Source organism: Drosophila subobscura, chromosome U, assembly GCF_008121235.1.
Source record: "Drosophila subobscura isolate 14011-0131.10 chromosome U, UCBerk_Dsub_1.0, whole genome shotgun sequence".
Taxonomy (NCBI): Eukaryota; Metazoa; Arthropoda; class Insecta; order Diptera; family Drosophilidae; genus Drosophila; species Drosophila subobscura.
The window spans coordinates 14,461,584-14,475,272 of record NC_048534.1 but is presented as its reverse complement, the minus strand read 5'-3'; the positions used below and the strand labels follow the sequence as shown (position 1 = coordinate 14,475,272).

The 13,689-nt window shown below is 44.3% G+C and overlaps 3 protein-coding genes across 4 annotated transcripts; 2 read left to right on the top strand and 1 right to left on the bottom strand.

Moving 5' to 3' along the window:
• Positions 1–358: 358 nt before the first annotated feature.
• On the top strand, positions 359–2,107 carry LOC117901500 (ribosome biogenesis protein WDR12 homolog). The gene is made up of 4 exons (XM_034812270.1): positions 359–630; positions 682–1,345; positions 1,401–1,647; positions 1,708–2,107. The coding sequence occupies exons 1-4, from the start codon at positions 572–574 to the stop codon at positions 1,995–1,997; spliced, it is 1,260 nt and encodes a 419-aa protein (XP_034668161.1). The 5' UTR covers positions 359–571; the 3' UTR covers positions 1,998–2,107.
• A 547-nt stretch (positions 2,108–2,654) lies between these two features.
• Positions 2,655–5,242, top strand: LOC117900962 (ubiquitin-conjugating enzyme E2-24 kDa). Its single transcript, XM_034811537.1, has 4 exons — positions 2,655–2,924; positions 3,423–4,024; positions 4,092–4,176; positions 4,245–5,242. Exons 2-4 carry the CDS (start codon positions 3,433–3,435, stop codon positions 4,255–4,257), a joined length of 690 nt encoding a protein of 229 aa, XP_034667428.1. The 5' UTR covers positions 2,655–2,924; positions 3,423–3,432; the 3' UTR covers positions 4,258–5,242.
• A 177-nt stretch (positions 5,243–5,419) lies between these two features.
• LOC117900960 (low-density lipoprotein receptor-related protein 11) lies at positions 5,420–8,760 on the bottom strand. Of its 2 annotated transcripts, XM_034811536.1 has the most exons (7): positions 8,303–8,760; positions 7,761–8,240; positions 7,585–7,703; positions 7,199–7,523; positions 6,005–6,483; positions 5,553–5,947; positions 5,458–5,515 (listed from the first exon to the last, which is right to left on the bottom strand). In XM_034811536.1, the coding sequence occupies exons 1-6, from the start codon at positions 8,439–8,441 to the stop codon at positions 5,573–5,575; spliced, it is 1,917 nt and encodes a 638-aa protein (XP_034667427.1). In that variant the 5' UTR covers positions 8,442–8,760; the 3' UTR covers positions 5,458–5,515; positions 5,553–5,572. The 2 variants fall into 2 exon arrangements, with proteins under 2 accessions (XP_034667426.1, XP_034667427.1); XM_034811535.1 differs by having other exon boundaries at positions 5,420–5,947.
• Positions 8,761–13,689: the final 4,929 nt, after the last annotated feature.

The following is a 13,689-nucleotide window of genomic DNA, read 5'->3' as shown; positions in this document are numbered from 1 at the left end:
TACAATTACCAGTCTTTGACGTACACACATATGTGAAGAGTCATTTACCATTGCTGGCATCGTTGGAAGTCTTTTTTATATTTTTCCACATCTCGTTTTCCACATTTTGCGAAAGATTGACAGAAAATAGAGACAACATGCTGAAAATCATCTGCACCTGAATGGCTTACAAAACATTTATAATTAGCTTATGCATGTGTTTATGTACAAAGACTTAAAGCATAAATTTTGCGGCAACAAGATTTAAATTTTTGCAAAATAGGTTTCCCGATAACTTTTTACTAATATATATCGCTAAAACAAAATCGATAGCAGCATGCCCAACACGCGTTTTGGTATTTTTTAGTGTTTCTTTGTCGCGCTACTTGCTGCTTGCTGGTTTCTTTTAAATTGTATTCGTATTTAAACTACAAATACTTTACTTTACAGTTGCATTAACTAATGTACAGACATATATTGTTTAAACACCGTTCTCCACAATCAGTAATCACTCAGAGCAGCGGTCGTAGCACAGCCGAGAAGCAACAACAAATTTGAGTGCCGCCTACCCTACACGCACGTGGGAACGGTGATGGAGGTCGACAACGGCGAGGGGCAGGTGCAAGTTCACCTCAAAAGCAAACAAGAACAGTAAGTGCCGCAGATTGAACTCCGCATATTAATCCAAGTGTCCCTTTGCAGCTATGCAGTGCCAGACGTTCCATATGCCATCGATGGAACAGTCGCTACATCGGAGCTGAACACATTCGTGAATGCCTTGCTCCTTAGCAAGGGAAGCTCTGCCGTGGATTTTGATTTCCTGGTCTTCGATGAGTACCTGAGGGGTCGCTTGTGTGACCATCTGAGAGAGAAGGCGATCAGCTTTGAGGATGCCATAGAAATTGAATATGTAGAGCGCTTCCCCGCCCCGGAGCCACAAGACTGCTTACTCCACGACGACTGGGTCTCGGCAGTGAAGGCCTCTGGCAAGTGGATTTTGACTGGATGTTATGACAACACCTTAAACATCTGGACGAACAAGGGCAAGCACATTCTCACGATCCCCGGCCACACGGCTCCCATCAAAGCTGTGGACTGGATTTCACTGGATGACGACACCGGTCGCTTTGTGTCCAGCTCGCAAGACCAAACGGCCATGCTGTGGCAGTGGAATGTTGGCGCCAATACTGTTGAATGTGTTTCTGTGTGCAAGGGTCACGAGAGGGGCGTTGATAGTGTTAGTGTCAGTCCAGATGCACAGCGTTTTGCGACTGGATCGTGGGACACAATGCTTAAAGTTTGGTCAGCTGAGCTGGAAGATGCAGGAGAAGGAACATCAAAGCGCATGAAGGAGAGCGGAGTTAGAGTGAGTCCAAAATAATTCCACACTGAAATCATTTCTAACGCTTTTTCTTTTGCAGACCCCAAAAATGACTCTTCAGGGACATCGCGAAAGCATCTCTGCAGTGCAGTGGATGGATGCCAGCACCCTGCTCACAGGCAGTTGGGATCACACACTAAAGGTGTGGGACCTCAGCCTGGAAGGCATTAAGGCCGAGATATCCACAAACAAGTCAATCTTCGATGCGAGTTATTCTAAACTAAATCACCTCATTGTGACGGCATCAGCGGACAAGAATCTGCGACTGTACGATTCTAGAACAAACCGTAAGAGCTTACAAAATTACTTAAAAATCTAATTTTTATTCAATTTAATTGTCTTTACAGAGGGATCCGTTGTGCGAAACACCTACCTGGGGCACAATGCCTGGGTCCAGACCGTGATGTGGTCCACTACAGAAGAATTCCTTTTCGTGTCTGGCTCCTATGATAACCAAAACAAGCTGTGGGATTGCAGGAGCCCAAAGGCTCCTCTTTACGATCTGCTGGGCCATGGAGAGAAGGTCTTGGACATCGACTGGTCCAACCCCAAGTATATAGTGTCCGGCGGCTCAGACAACACGGTTCGTGTGTTTAAATCGCGCAAGGCACTAGTAGAAAATATGGACACAAAATAATGCGTTCACCAACCCCACCACCTACTTTTCAAACAACATTTATAAACATAAAATGAATAAGTTTAAAATAAATAATGCCCTATCGTCAGGGCAGCGATAGTTTGGCTGGACTTACCGTATTTTGCAGTTTACAGATACCGAAAATACACATGTTCAGAACAAAAATGTTTTAAGTCCGCTTGGAAAACTTAAGGAACATTAAATAAAGGGAATAGCGTTCACAAATGTCAATACTACCGGTTGGCAAGTAACAAGTGGTCAGATTACGTGAATTTTTATTTCCACCTAAGTATGGACCCTAGTTCAGGACCCCGTTGACTAAATCCGGGTGACATGAACAGAGAACGGCCAGACGGTATTTAAATACTACCACGAAATAATTATAAGAAACTTGAACAAATTCAACTTAGTTCCGGTGAGAGATATATGTTATACGTATATATATATATATACATAATTTGTTTCTGGAATAAAAGTGGACTGATATACAAGCAGAATTTTACAAACACTTCCGTTTTCCGCGGCTTGAGTTGATAATGTTGTTTATAGAGGGGGCTCAGTGGGTTAGGCTCGTTTAATCCTCTGTATATTTACGGTATATTTGGATTTTGGTATATTTCTGATGGCCATGCGGTATATTTTATTGATAAATCCGCGGTCACACTGCTTCGGTCTTAATCATTCATATATTTAAGTATTTTTTACTAAACAAAAGCAGCAAACAAAAGCAAAAAGTGTTAAGTCAACCGAGATAAACGTGAACCAAACCGGCCAAAGACCCCGAAAGGTTTCCTCACCCACAGCGCAGGAAAGTGTGTGTGAGTGCAAGGGAGCAGGCGGCAGGTCAAGCGACAGGGGCAAGAAAATCTCTTTTTGCAAGTGTCGCTGTCGCTATAGAAAAAAAGTGAAAGAAATTGTTAAAGTGAGGTGTGTATTATTTAAGGAGCAATAAAAGTAAACCAGCAAACCAAAAGTTACAGCAAATAATAAAATTGTGCAATCATGCTGCATGCGGTAGCTTAGACGTCGGCGGCGGCAGTGGCAGCGGCGGCACCGCGTTTTGCAAATGTCTGCTGATTGATTTTTACTGCGACATGCAATTCGGCGAAAAAGCCATCCCAACTGTGGAAACTCTTCCACATTTTTTCTCAAGTGGGGAAACCTTTCCGCTTTCAGACAAATTACTCCCTGCTTGCGGCAGTAAGAGCCGCGCATTGGGCATAGTCGAGTTTGCCAAAATGGCCGCTGCTGAGCGCTGATTAATATTACACAAAAATTGTGCTCGGCTTGCCCTCGAATCAGGCTGATAAATCTCTGAATTTCAGCACGTTGCCCGATGCTCAGACAATTCCTCGGAGAATTCGGGTCAAGGCCCTACCACCACTCTCACTTCTCACTCTCCACTCTCTCCCTCCCTACTTGCAGCCTGGCAGACATGTCTTCAACTCCAGCAGCGGCAGCAGCCGCAGAAGTGGCCACCTCCAGCGCCAGCTCTAATTCCAGCGCCTCCAGCACAGCCAGCACTGCCAACAGTCAACCCACATCCACCGGACCAGCGCCGCCGGCCCGTGGTGGAAGAGGCTCCAATGCCAACGGTGGCGCCTCGGGCAGCAACTCGGGGGGCAATGACGAGCCACGCAAAGATGCCAAGCCGACGCCTCGAATATCGAAGGCGCTGGGTACCTCGGCCAAGCGCATACAGAAGGAGCTGGCCGAGATCACACTGGATCCCCCACCGAACTGCAGTGCTGGCCCGAAGGGCGATAACTTGTACGAATGGGTGTCCACCATCCTAGGTCCGCCCGGGTCCGTGTACGAAGGTGGCGTGTTCTTCCTCGACATACACTTCTCGCCGGAATATCCATTCAAGCCGCCCAAAGTCACATTTCGCACTCGCATCTATCACTGCAATATCAATAGCCAAGGCGTCATATGCCTGGACATACTGAAGGACAACTGGTCGCCAGCGTTGACCATATCCAAGGTGTTGCTGTCAATTTGTTCCCTGCTTACAGACTGTAATCCAGGTAAGAAATCCACTTGCAACTCACGGAATTCGCAACCAACTTGACTCTGGTTTTTCTCCGCTCTTAGCTGATCCACTGGTGGGCAGCATTGCTACGCAATACTTGCAGAATCGAGAAGAACACGATCGAATTGCGCGTCTCTGGACAAAGCGGTAGGTTCAAGTTATGCAGCTCAAGAGTATTTTTAACCAATAAACTAATATTTTATTCATTTATTTAGGTACGCAACATGATGCGTAAGTTTTTGCAAAACACTTGTACCACAAACCGAAAACTGCAACCACAAAAATGAAAATTCGCATCTTGATAAGGAGAAACTCTATTTTATAAATATATATTACACTATGCTAAACACTAAACCTAAATTAACAGTAACAGTAACAGTAACAGTAAAAGTAACAATTACCATACGACACAGGGACGTGTAACTCAAACAGTAACCGCCAAGAGCCAGAAATAGTCGATTCCTTTAAGCCTACAAATTGTAAAAAAAAACATTTGAAGTTTTCTAATGTTGTATTTATTTTGGTCGCTTGGAAACCACACAAAATTGAGCAAAAATAACAGGAAAAGTCATCCAAAATCCAAACACACTGCACTGTCATTCAACTGCATAAATATAAATACAATTAGTCTACTTCATATGTGTACAGTGTTAAGTGGAAAGGAAGGAAGCTAAAGCTAAATACAAGTAAAAAGAGAGAGCGTATTTTAATGCGTAAAAACCTATAGAAAAATCAACATCAGGTCAGGGTCAGGGTCGGGTCAGCAGATTCAGTAGCCTCTTTTTTAAATCGCAAAAGGACCGCAACAAAAGCAAATTCTCAACGACAAAAGACTAAAACAAAAACGATTTATGTATACAAAATTTAAGACAACTTTTCCAAATTCCAAAAAAAAGAAAAATAATCAAATTTTTGTTATTTATATAAAAAAAACTAAATTCGGTTTAATTTTTAATGTGATATCTGTAAGCGTATTATATTTGTTCTTTTTGGCCAACTGTTTTCCAGTAAAAATGAAAGACTTAACACCATTTTTTGAGCTGCCGCAACAACTGTCATTTCCTTGCGGTACTTTAAACTTAAAAACAAAATCAACTACGAGCATAATTAGCAGCAGCAAAATCGAAAAAAATATATACAGAAACAGACGACAACCAGCTTCCTATTATTTTGTAGTTTTAAAGACCAACCACAAGAGTCAAAGAATCAATGAGAAAAACTGAACATTAAAATATAATAATAAATAAATACAAATGTAAGTTTTGGCGTAAATACAATACAAAAACGAAACAAAACAGAACCGGCAATTAGGATGAAAAAATATCTTAATAAAAAAAAAAACAGAATAAAGGAAATTATATGAAAAAGTGAAGACACAATTTTTAAGTTAAGTTCACATTTATTTGATATAATCGTACATTTGTTTATATAAAATATGTTTCTCATTACAGTACTAGTCATAATTATATGTACCGACACGTTCCACCGACACTACCATGGAACAACTCAAAAGTCAATTCGCAATTCCCGTCCCTGGTCTGTTTTAGAGGTACATTCCGTTGACCAGGAAATCCGCCTCCTGCGAGTACGGTGTCTTGCCGCCCACACGCCGAGCCCTTCGGCCCACTGTCCGCATGCGGCAGCCGATGAGGATGGCCAGCGCGGCGGTCACGAGCAGGCCGAACGTTAAGGACAGCACAGCGCCGCCGGGACGCTCCGAGTGCCCATCGTGATCGCGAAATTCCAGAGCCAGATTCTCGTGAATCATTTTGTATTGTTCATGCACCGGCCCCACAGGAACGGGCAGTGCGGGCACTTCCTGCTGCTGCTGCTGCTGCTGTTGAGTCTGCTCGAGGGCTAGCTCTATGGGGTCCTTGGCGGCGGTCTTCGCCTTGACCTTCTTGTGCTTGCGCTGCTTCTGTGGAAAAGTTAGAGTTAGTTCGGGAAAAGTAAAAAAAAATGGGAAATTTCTCACTTTCTTGGGAGCTTCTGTGGACTTTTCCTCCTCGTAATCATCATAGTCCTCGTCAGCTCCCCCGGCACCCTGGTTCTTGCCATGTGTGGGCGCTGCATTCAGGACTGGCAGCATAGCCTGCTGTGGGACGGGCACACTTGGAGCTGACCCGTATACTTGGCTTTGTTTCTGAGGTGCCATTGGAGCTGGTTGCTGCACCTGCGCCTGTGGCCATGCCGCACTTTGCTGCTGGACAGAGGATGATGGCAGTTGCTGCTGCTGTTGCTGCGGTGGCGACAAATACATTCCGGAGCGTGGCAGCGACATCCCATACACAGAGCCAGCCGCCATGGCTTGATTATTGTCATAGCCGGGCAATTGGAGCTGTGCTGAATGCCCCTGAACCTGAACCTGCCCCGGTCCCACTCCCTGTCCCTGGCCACTTGACACCTGCTGCAATTGGAGGCCGCCTTTGTGGCTGAATATGTGGCTCTGCTCATCTGCAAGAGAGAATTGAATCGTTTCAAGGAAGTGCTATAGAGTGTGTCTCTGGTTAACGCAGCAGCTAATTGAATTAATTACGAGTGGACACAGACACTCACACTCGTCAATTAATTTCGAGCGACTCCAGCTCCCATTACACACAATGGAAACAGTTTCCCAGAAGCAACCCAACCCGGCGACCACAGTGGAGTGGAGGAGGGTGAGCTTGATCCCGGACAGCCAGTTCATTAACCGACTCGTCTTACATCTTTTCTAAACATTTATGCAATTATTACTATCTGTATTAGTCTCTTGTTTTGCTTATTTTTGTTGCATAGGAAAGTTTTCAGCTTGGCAGCTAGTTGTGGAATTTTATTCAGATGCAACTACTGCATGAGATAACTGATACAAATTGTGGAGGAAATCGTAATTCCACCTTTAAGGGAACTCTGGCTGTTGTTATCTTTTATTCGCTCAGGCAGTAGGTGGTCCAGTTGGAAATTCAGTTCATTTGAGTTTACTTTCCTCTTCATGCAATATAATTGTGGAACACTTAATGCGAGATAACTCAATGGCAGAATTAATCTAATTTTAAGATATGAAAACAAATCAGAGCTGAGAACATAATTCTATCATCTGATGTTTAAAATATTAGTATTGAATTTCCCTCTTGCTTCTTTTAGTTTCATTTATTTAACCATCTATGTATACTAACTACCTATAGTTACTTACCATTATTCAAAACTTCACCCTGTGCTTGTGCCAAATGGATTTGCTGCTGCTGCTGCTGCTGTTGCTGGCCATCGACTAATATCTTGCGATTGGCCCAAGCGGCAGCATCCTCGCGATTGTTGGCCATTGGTGGAGGTGGCGGCGGTGGTGGCGGTGGGCCCAGAACTATAACATGTTGCTGCTGCTGCTGGGGCAATGTCTGAGCTGGAACCTGCAACTGCTGCTGCATGGGCGGAGCTGGCAGATATTGCTGCGGGGCCAGGGGCTTGACCAGATCCGGGTTGCTGCCGGGAGGCTTGGTGACCGGTGACGAAATGGTAATGCACTGAAAGCAAACAAACAAAACATTCCAGTGAAAGGGCAAGGGAAGTAGTTATGGTACTTACTTCCGGTCCCTCGTCGCTGCCATCCTCGCATTGGGGTATGCCGTCACAGGCGTTGTAGACAGCGATGCACTCGCCCGAGTGGCAAGTGAACTGGAAGCGACCGCAACTGCTGATGGGAGCTAGAAAGGGGTAAATGTTCGACAGTCTCTCATTGGAATTGCTGCAAGTAAACGAACCACTTTGGACCGGGGCAACCGCTGGCTGAGCCACACCCGATGGGACAGAGGCAGCCGCCGCAGCAGCAGCTGAAGCTGTGGACACCGTTGGCTTGTCCCGCGCTTCCGGCTTTAGCTTGAGGTTGCTCAGCTCCCACTCCTGCTGCGAGATGTTGTTGCTGGGAATGTGCGGCAACGGAGTTCGTGGAGTGCTGGCCACTTCGCTGGGCGCGGCCTGGGGCTGGGGCGTCAGCACGGCGCTCGTGTAGTTCGCGTGCCGCGTGAACTTGCAGTGGAAGTTCTCTGGCGGACCACACTCGAACAGGTAGCAGTAGCCACCGGCTTTCCGCTCGAAGATGTACACATCGCAGGCGTCCGTCTCGCAGCACAGGCGCTCGCACTCCTCAATGGTGTCCAGCTCGAGGCCCTGCAAGTACTTGCCCCCGATCGCCTGGGACTCTCCGGTGCGGATTATCGTGTTCTTGTGTACATCAAAGTGGCCTGCGAATCAAGTGGAAGCATGAGTCTATGTGTGGTAAATTCTTTGTGCTCTGACACCTTACCTATGCACACCTCTAGGTCCATCCGCTTGGCCAGTTGATGCTGCACAAACGGACTGGCCTGTGGCGCATTCACCACATACTCCGTTGCTTCCACTGCGACGAGCAGCAGCAACGCAGCCAGCGGCAGATTGGAAAACATTTGAGAGGCGAACCTGGTGTGGAGGGGGAGCAGGTGGAGTAGCGCAGAGGCTGGTCGAGGGCTTGGCGTGTTTACAAAATTTCTCGTTTATTGATTTTTGCGTTTGCCTCAATTTTCACTACCATCTGCTTCTGCCGCGTCACAACTAAACGTTCACAGATTGTTATTTATTGTACGATTTTCCACTGTTTCAGGCTGTATTTTTTTTGTGTTGCCTTGAAACAATTTTCCGAAAACGAAACAAAAATACAGCATTCAGCTAAAATGTAAACCAATGGAAAGTCCCTAGCAAATTGCTGACTTTCTCTTGCTGTGGGGGTGAACGCGACAAAACACAACCCTTAGTCGGGGAAAGCTTTGGGGCTTTTGTAAACAGCTGTTGGGCTGGACTTTTATCGATAACGGGATGTTCCAGGGAAGAGAGAGAGAGACGGAAACCGAACGAAGGAAAGCTCATTCTGTCCTTTCCAGTCACCATATGGTGCAGCCGGCTCGGCTCTTCTCATATCTCAGCAATGAAAATCGATGAAAAGCTCGAACTTATCTTTTGCTGGAGTCTTTAATAATTCAGCATTTTGCAAGGATGATTTGAGGACTAAAGCAGGGGATGAACGTGAACTTAAATTAGTTCTTATTTTGGAGAGGACATTCGAATAGCCACAAAGAGTTAGTCCTAGAAAACATATCAAAGCCCATTGCAGAATAGGAACCTTTTACCAGATTTACATACAAATGTACATATGTATATGTATATGTATGTACATCAAGCGCTAGACTATCATTACCACATCCCCGGGACGGCACCTCTCCATCTGTAATGCCAGAGGGTGCACTGTTAGACGGCGCATGCGCTGTGTCCAGCCTTGCAGCTTTAAGGCGGTCAATGGGAACTTGAAAAATGTTAATGAAAATAAAGAGCGTCTGCCACAATTTCGTGCACGTGCACTCCCCGTTGCCCATTAAAACACCGGAGCGAACATTGCACAAAAGGGAATGCAAAAACAGCGAGCAGCCAACGGCAAACTCTTTCGGGACAGTGCCAACCCCCAGTTAGGAGCAGCAAAGGAGCAGAGGGAGCGGGCAAAAAAGCATTTGGAGTCATAAAGTGGGCAAAATGCTGGAGTCTGGGAGCAGCATAACAACAACAAAAAACCATTGCATATGTACATATGTATATCACTGCAGCGCGGCACCCTCGCTAGTCAAGTGGGCGTGTTGGAGTTGCCATTTATGTACATAGAAGTACTGTTAACACCTGAAATGGAGATCACATTATGTACAAGCGAATTGATCAAGCGATAAGAAAGAGTTTAACATATCTGTGTGTAAGAAATTACTAAATATTTGAAGTCTTCTTTCCTTTGACACTTTGTGCACTTCTTCGAGGATGCACTGTAAGCGTACAGCAAGCATCCACATGCACACACATAATATGTACTCTGTGTGCTTATGTTTGTAGCTGTACATATTTATGTACCTTGGGCTGTGCTAATGCAAGAGTCTGTGCATTTTCTATTGCACTCGATGCACACGTTACAATTTCGACATTTTAGTGCCCTGAAGCTGGTAAGCCTTTGGTTGGGAATACTTTAATGTGTTTACCCCTATAGATGAAGCTCCACCAACTTATCCTGAATTTATTGTCCATGCGGTACAAATTTCTATGTAATTCTCCTTTATGTTTTCCCTTTTAAGTTTTGTTCTCTGAAAATATTTGTATAAAGGGCATCACCGCTTATATTGCAGCTTCAATGCACTCTCCGCGCGGCTGGCACCGGCTATGTTAATGTTTTTGAACGAAGCAAAAAGAACCCTTCCATACAAGGGCTCTCTGCACGGAGGGCGTGGCACATTAGGGGTGTTTGAACGCTGATTACATTCAACTAAAAAGTGATTTTCGTTTATTTTTAGCACCCAACAGAAAGCGCTTAGGGTTTGCCCCATAATTACTTTGCTCTTAGAGCGAGCGACTGGCGATGTTTGGTTCTGCGGGAATTGGTAATGTGCAGCACTTGCGAAGACAATGCAGCAATGTTTCTGTCTGGCCGCCCAACTATTTCAAGAATTTTGCTTTTATATTTCTACTTGTTTCGACATTTTCCAGGAAAAGTTCATGAGTTTGCATGACTTGTGGGAGTTTGCGCTTTTCCTTGAATGAGGGTTAATGACACAAAACGTGCACTGTGCATTGTTTGCATACATACATATGTACATACATATGTATGTATGTACTATGTATGTACTACTAAGTATGTAACTATGTATTTATTTGCTGCACATAAATATTTTACCAGCGAAAAGCACAAAAGCGGCAATGACCCCATACAAAATGTTTGAATTTAAGTTACTTTTGATATGTTTTTTGATGTTTCCTGCTTTTTAAAAGAAAAACCTATCCATTTCCACTATGTCGAAAAAGAGATAACAAATAGAAGTATTTTTATCCACAAATTACAAATCGCACGGCTAAGTTGAAGCCGCCTAAAAAAGTTATTCGCGTCCTCTGAGCAACTTTTTACGGTCGTGTCACAGACGTCGAGACGCCGCGGCCGTCTCCAAAGTTCAATAACATTGAGGAGGGGACAGAAAGAAAAATGTATAGACACCGCCCCTACATCCCACCTGACAGGACTCGTAAAGCAATTCGGACATAAAGGACATGTGCACGCTCTACCCAAAAGCTCGTAAATTTCATACGTTTAGCGAAATGGAAATGGAAATTTCACCAGACGCACCACAGAGAGAAGAGAGAAGAGCGGAGAGAAGGCTAGCTGAGGTGGCATATGCAGAGTGACGGGCGTCTGGGGATGTGACTGACTGACAAGACATGTTGGGGTCCGGGCCTTCGCTCTCTGCGTTGCCAGGTGTGTTCCTCGTTAGACTCGTCTCGTGGTTGGCTTTGTGTGGCCTTGCCTCTACAGAACTTGTTATGTTTTTAGCCAGAAAATCCCAGCCGCTCATTTATTAGATACCAAAAAGCTCAACGAGATAAACTCTGAATGAATGTATGCCGTGGTAAGGCAAAAACAAAACAAACTCACAAAGAAGATACATAAAAATGTACATCAGCTGCAAATACTAAGAACAGCTTCTGAAGTAAGCGTTTTTATTTATGGAAATTACAAGTTTTTAGTTAATAGTTGAGAACCCAACCAAACCCTTTAAATTTCATTCGACACTTGGCTCAGCCTTACTCTAAACTGCCAATTGGGTTCGTAATAAGTTTGGCTTAAACTTGCTGTCCAAAAGTAACATAAATTAAGGCAGTAAATAGTCGGGTTTATTGACATAAATAAGTTTTAAAGTTGCGAACATTTGAATGATAAAGGAATAGGCCTCGCATAGCAGCAACCACCAGCCCGATCTTAGATAGAGAAAGATTCCAAGTTCCACATGTGAGATGTGTAATGTGTTACTTTTAGGAACAAGTAGTACTATTTTGCTGTGCTAATTTTTAAAAGGCAAATTTTGGTGAAGAACGAAGGCGACTAGAACTATTCTTTATTGGGAGTGATGACGTACAAAATGTTCGCACGTCTTCGACCAAACACTATTCCCCGCAAAGGCGTTTAGACAAACCCGAAACAAACCTCTGCACTGATGAACTGCTGGCCCAAGAAGTCATTAATTATATGAGAAAAATAAAATAAATAAAAGCGAAGAAAACTTTCAAATGCTCAGACAACGTCGCGACTGCTGGAGCAATTCTCGGAGCTATTGCCGTCGGGGAATGGGGAATGGGAATGTGGCCTAGACAGACGGCCGGGGGGGTGGTTGCCCAAATTGAATTAATGGCAAGCATAAAGGCGAGTCTTTCATACAACAGCCAAAGCGTCAAGGAACCCTCAAGTGTCAGATATTATGGGGGAATGGCGGGTGCCGAGAGTGCTTAACCACACAACAAATGCGCAACAAGGGGCCATAGAAATGGGGACAGGGTGTGAGATGCTGCTGATGGGTCTGCAGATGAACTCTTGAACTTGGCAGCAGCCAGAGTTCAATGATTTGGCCAAAGCAAATCCCAAACGCTGGCAAACGCATGCCAAGGGTCACAGGCCTTTGCCTAGTTTATCTTTATTATTGCAGTTTATATGCATAAACTAAGAACTCAAGACTAAGAGAAAGAGTTACACCGAGTCAAGCCTAGGCATACATACGAAACACATCTAATGTCAATTCTGAGAAAGGTAATTTAATCGGTAACGAGCTCTGCCCGACACATTGTCAACATCCGATCTGCTTCTCAAATATTTATTTATTGATTTTTGTAAATGTTTGTCGTTCAACTTAACTTTTTCCCTCTCCTGTCACCTGTCACATTAAGATGGATCCACTCTCTCCCCTTCCAATCCCCATTCCCCATCAAGAAAGAGCTTAATTGACAGCTGAATGTAAGATAACAGCGCGCTGTTACTCTCCGCGACTGTTAGGTTGATTGCTCTGCAGCTGTTGCTCTCCGCTGCTGTTAGGGTGCTTACTCTCCAGCTGTTGCTCTCAGCTGTCTCTGCGGAAGCACTCTGTTCTGTTTCAAGTTTACGGTCACTTTACGATGCACAGAGCTTCTAACCCTCCACTCAACAGTCCCCCACACCAAAGAAAGTATACATAAATATGTATGTACATATTTACAGATATTTAAATTAGGGTTTAGGTCCTCTTATTCTATGTAAATACTGGTACATAGAATAAGAGGAACAAACATCTTCTAGCACACAAATTGTTCTCGTTTGTCTCTCCCTGCTGAATATTATATACAGCCCTACGTTAGCGTAGAGTTCTCCCGCAGTATATCTTGTTGTTCTTAAAAGCCCTTGCTTACAGCTGTAACTCAATATTTAATCCATTGTACTTGCAGATACGGAGAATGGTGCCTAGCGTCTAGCTGGAGATTCTGGTCATTCATTCTGTCTGGGAGGAACATTCCCAAAGACAATTCGGACTCAAATTCTCTTTAATTGGGTCAAATAAAGTAAGAGTTCTTTTTAACCAGCGAACTTCCGGATGTATTGGTTACATTTATTGCTAAATATATTTATGTTTGGTCTTAACTGGTAAGAACTACATCAAAATGTTCAATGAACGGAATTTTCTCGAGCTTCTTTTTTTGTTTATGGAAATTTAATTGAGTTATTCGAAAACCCAAGCTCAAAGAACGTTGAGGCATGACCTAACACGAGCTAGCGGTGGCAGGTGGCTGCGATAATCAACAAGTAACACCAAAGACCAAAGATGATTGGCAAGTCAATAA